Raw genomic sequence first — 3,617 nt, forward strand, 5'->3', positions numbered from 1 at the left:
CTGGGCATCGGTAACAAGTGCGATATTCACGGTTTTAAACATAGATCCGTCTCTTTAATAACAACATTCAGCCCCGCTGGTTTAGGTTGTCACGGGTCCCCTTGTTTTTCCTCTAGAACAAGCCGTTGGCTCCCCGCGGGCATGGAGATTTCCTCCCATCAGTTTCACCTCTTGGAGCAGCTCAACGAACAGCGGAAGCAGGACTTGTTCTGTGACTGCGATATCCTAGTGGAGGGGAAGGGCTTCAAAGGCCATCGCAATGTGCTTTTCGCCAGCAGCGGCTATTTCAAGATGCTGCTCTCGCAGAGCTCGAAGGAGACGAGCCAGCCGACTGTAGCCACATTTGAGGTCTTCTCCCCAGAGACGTTTATGGTTATCCTGGACTTCGTGTACTCAGGCATATTGGCATTAACTGGTCAGAATGTGATCGAGGTCATGTCTGCTGCCAGCTATCTGCAGATGACGGATATTCTGAATGTCTGTAAGACATTCATTAAGTCCTCCCTGGACATTAACGAGAAGGAGAAGGATCGGTACCTCAGCCTTTCAGCCAAAAGCACGAACAACGACCCTGCCCGTCCCTCCCTGTATCGCTCGAGGAGGAAAGCAAAGAGCAACCCCCGGCGCTCCTGCTCCCTTCCGGATGAGAAAGCTGCGGCGGCGAATGAGAACTCCTGGAGCAGCTACAGCAGCTGCTTGTCCTCACAGGTGATCCTGCAGCGGGCGGAAACGCAGCTCTCCAAGAGAGGCAGAAAGCCGGGCTCGGCGAGGAGGCGCCGCAGGCACCTCGGCCTGGCCCAGGGCCGTGACTTTGCGCAGTATAAACCCACCAAGGCCGAGCGGGCCGGCAGCACCGGCAGCGCCTCAGACACCGGCCACCTCTCCCGTGTGAGAGAGGAGGCTGAATTTGATGCTGAGAATGATGTTGACCATGATTATGGGTATCGTGATGGCTCGGACACAGTGCCGAAGAGGTGGTCTGTTGCTCATCTGGAACAAGAACTGTCAAGGGCGCCCGAGCTCGTGGAGTTTAAGGCAGAGGAACTATACACCTCAATGCCCACGATTTTAGGAGTAATGAGTACTTGGAATGAAGGTAAAAAATACAGTTTTGCAAAGTTTGTCTTTGTTTGGAAGAATTCAGATGATCTTTTGAAGAGAATTTGTATGGCTGCATGAAAACCCAAACGATGCCTAGACTTGCAGATTGTTTTATCTCCTTGATTATAGCACCTGAGACTTTGGAGCCAGAGCAGGGCATGAGAATTGCAACCAGAGAGCTTGACCCAGGCGTGCCATGAAGGGAAAGCAATGTGTGGCACGTTATCTGGACACAGCTGGTGGTTCATGAAGCCTCACGAGCTGTAGCTGACCTGACCTGGGGACCTGAATTTCTCCTGTGAGATCCCCAACGCCTGCCAGTGATGGAGGCTTTCAGCCTAAATCCAGTCCCAGGCTGTCACAGGAGAGGGTCCTGTCCTTGGCAGGATGCTGCATTCCCTCACAGACCAAACCAGCTCACACTTCACAACCGTTTGGCCACGCTACATAAAGCGCCTGACTGACAGCACACACCCAAAATAAATGTACCTGTGTTTCATTACAATTGCATATTTTTAAGACTCTGTGCATCGTACTATTTAGGTAGAGGTTAGAATGTCCAAGCTGTGAATGATTAGCTGATGGGAGAGTCGGGTCTGATGACTGTAGATAATAGTTGTGTAGTTATGATCATCTGTATGTCTACAGAATACCCTGAGTAAGAAAGGAAACACTCTGAAATGGCTGTTTAATAAGCTCCTTGAGAAATACTGGCTTTGGGGTATGATATTTGGGGATGTTGCCTATTTAGTGACAGACCAAAGGGAAAATTAATCAGAGATTTGTAGAATTATTTGGGTTGGAGGGACCTTAAAGCTCCTCCAGCTCCAACCCCTGCCCCGGGCAGGGACACCTTCCACTAGAGCAGGTTGCTCCAAGCCCCTGTGTCCAACCTGGCCTTGAACACTGCCAGGGATGGGGCAGCCACAGCTTCTCTGGGCACCCTGTGCCAGCGCCTCAGCACCCTCACAGGGAAGAGCTTCTGCCTCAGAGCTCATCTCAATCTCCCCTCTGGCAGGTTCAAGCCATTCCCCTTGTCCTGTCCCTCCATCCCTTGTCCAAAGCCCCTCTCCAGGTTTCCTGGAGCCCCTTTAGGCACTGGAGCTGCTCCCTTCAGGAGCCTTCTCCAGGCTGAACATGAATTACTTAAGCTGAAAACCAAGCAAGTTGCTACACAACGAATGACTCCGTGTTTCTCTGTCCCAGATGACCTACCTCGGATGCGGTTCAAATGCCCGTTCTGCACGCACACGGTGAAACGCCGCGCGGACCTGAAGCGGCACCTTCGGTGTCACACAGGGGAGCGGCCGTACCCCTGTGACGTGTGTGGGAAGAGGTTCACCCGACTGGAGCATTTACGGAACCACTTCCAAACGGTACGGCTCCTCCCGCGGAATCCGGCCTGGAAAACCCACGAGGTCTCGTTGCTACCGGCTGCTCAGCCGTTTCCAGAACTAATCCCAGGAGAGCTGCACCTCAGCTTTAATTATTTGTTGTTTCAATTGGCAAATTCCAGTTTCAATTTAATTTAAAGCAAAACGCTGATTCATTGAATTTTCTTTTTCTAAAAGCAAAAGGTAAATGAAAAAAAACCCTACACTTTTTTTGGCTAAACGCTGACGTTTTCCAATTTTAAATCTCTTTAGATACATCAAGCTGGCAAACTGATCTGCAGGAAATGCAAGCGTCACGTAACTGAACTAACGGGATGCGTGGTTCAGCAAGGAACAAGACGCTACAGACTGTGCCACAAGTGTCTGGCAGAAGCCAATTTTGACAGCATTCCCGAGGATTTAGATGCAGAACATTCCCCCGTCTCCTCCACGGGAAACAAACGTCCCAAATGGGCTCTGGAGGAGGAACAGAAATCGGATGAAGGGACAGTGGAGGAGGAACCGTATAATTTGGTTGTTCGCCACGTTAATGATGACGTTCCAGGTGAGGTAGATGAAAAGGTGAAACCAAATCTTAGGTAGATCTATTTGTGTATTTGTTCCGGTTGTAGTCAAGATTAAATTACTCGTGTCCTACCAACTAATGCTGGGTTATTACATTCATTAACATGAAATATTGCTCCAATTCTGTTACAAGGAGCAACATACAGAGTGCAAACGAGTTGGTCTGTACTTACAGACATGCTACAGTGAACTGCTGCTAAATATCCTCCGGAGAGTACTTACTGGTGTAGATTTCAGCCGAGACTTGCTCAGAGCTCCTTTTGATAATGAAAGTGAACAGGGCATTCAGTGAACGTGCTGAAACCCGTCACTGCCACCGCTGTGCAAGTGCAACCAGGCGAATTTAAGGCCTGTTTTATAGCAAGTGCTTAAATCTTAAGGAGTGATTTAGTTACTTCTGAACGGCTTTCTATGAAGTGCCTGTCACCACACCTGAAAGCAGAGCTCTTCACTGCACACAGCCTGGGGCTGACCGTACGCACGGGGCACCTCAGCGCCAGCACGGAGTTAACGTTTAACTCTGTCGCTCTCCAGGGCTGGGCGGGAGGAACCGAGGCC

General features: G+C 50.2%; 1 protein-coding gene across 1 annotated transcript; it reads left to right on the forward strand.

The window, feature by feature from the left end:
• Positions 1-141: 141 nt before the first annotated feature.
• LOC104402930 (zinc finger and BTB domain-containing protein 8A-like) lies at positions 142-3,077 on the forward strand. The gene is made up of 3 exons (XM_010010927.1): positions 142-976; positions 2,302-2,477; positions 2,748-3,077. The coding sequence occupies exons 1-3, from the start codon at positions 142-144 to the stop codon at positions 3,075-3,077; spliced, it is 1,341 nt and encodes a 446-aa protein (XP_010009229.1).
• The last annotated feature ends 540 nt before the right edge of the window (positions 3,078-3,617 follow it).

This window comes from Nestor notabilis, unplaced genomic scaffold (assembly GCF_000696875.1).
Source record: "Nestor notabilis isolate BGI_N333 unplaced genomic scaffold, ASM69687v1 scaffold26823, whole genome shotgun sequence".
Taxonomy (NCBI): domain Eukaryota; kingdom Metazoa; phylum Chordata; class Aves; order Psittaciformes; family Psittacidae; genus Nestor; species Nestor notabilis.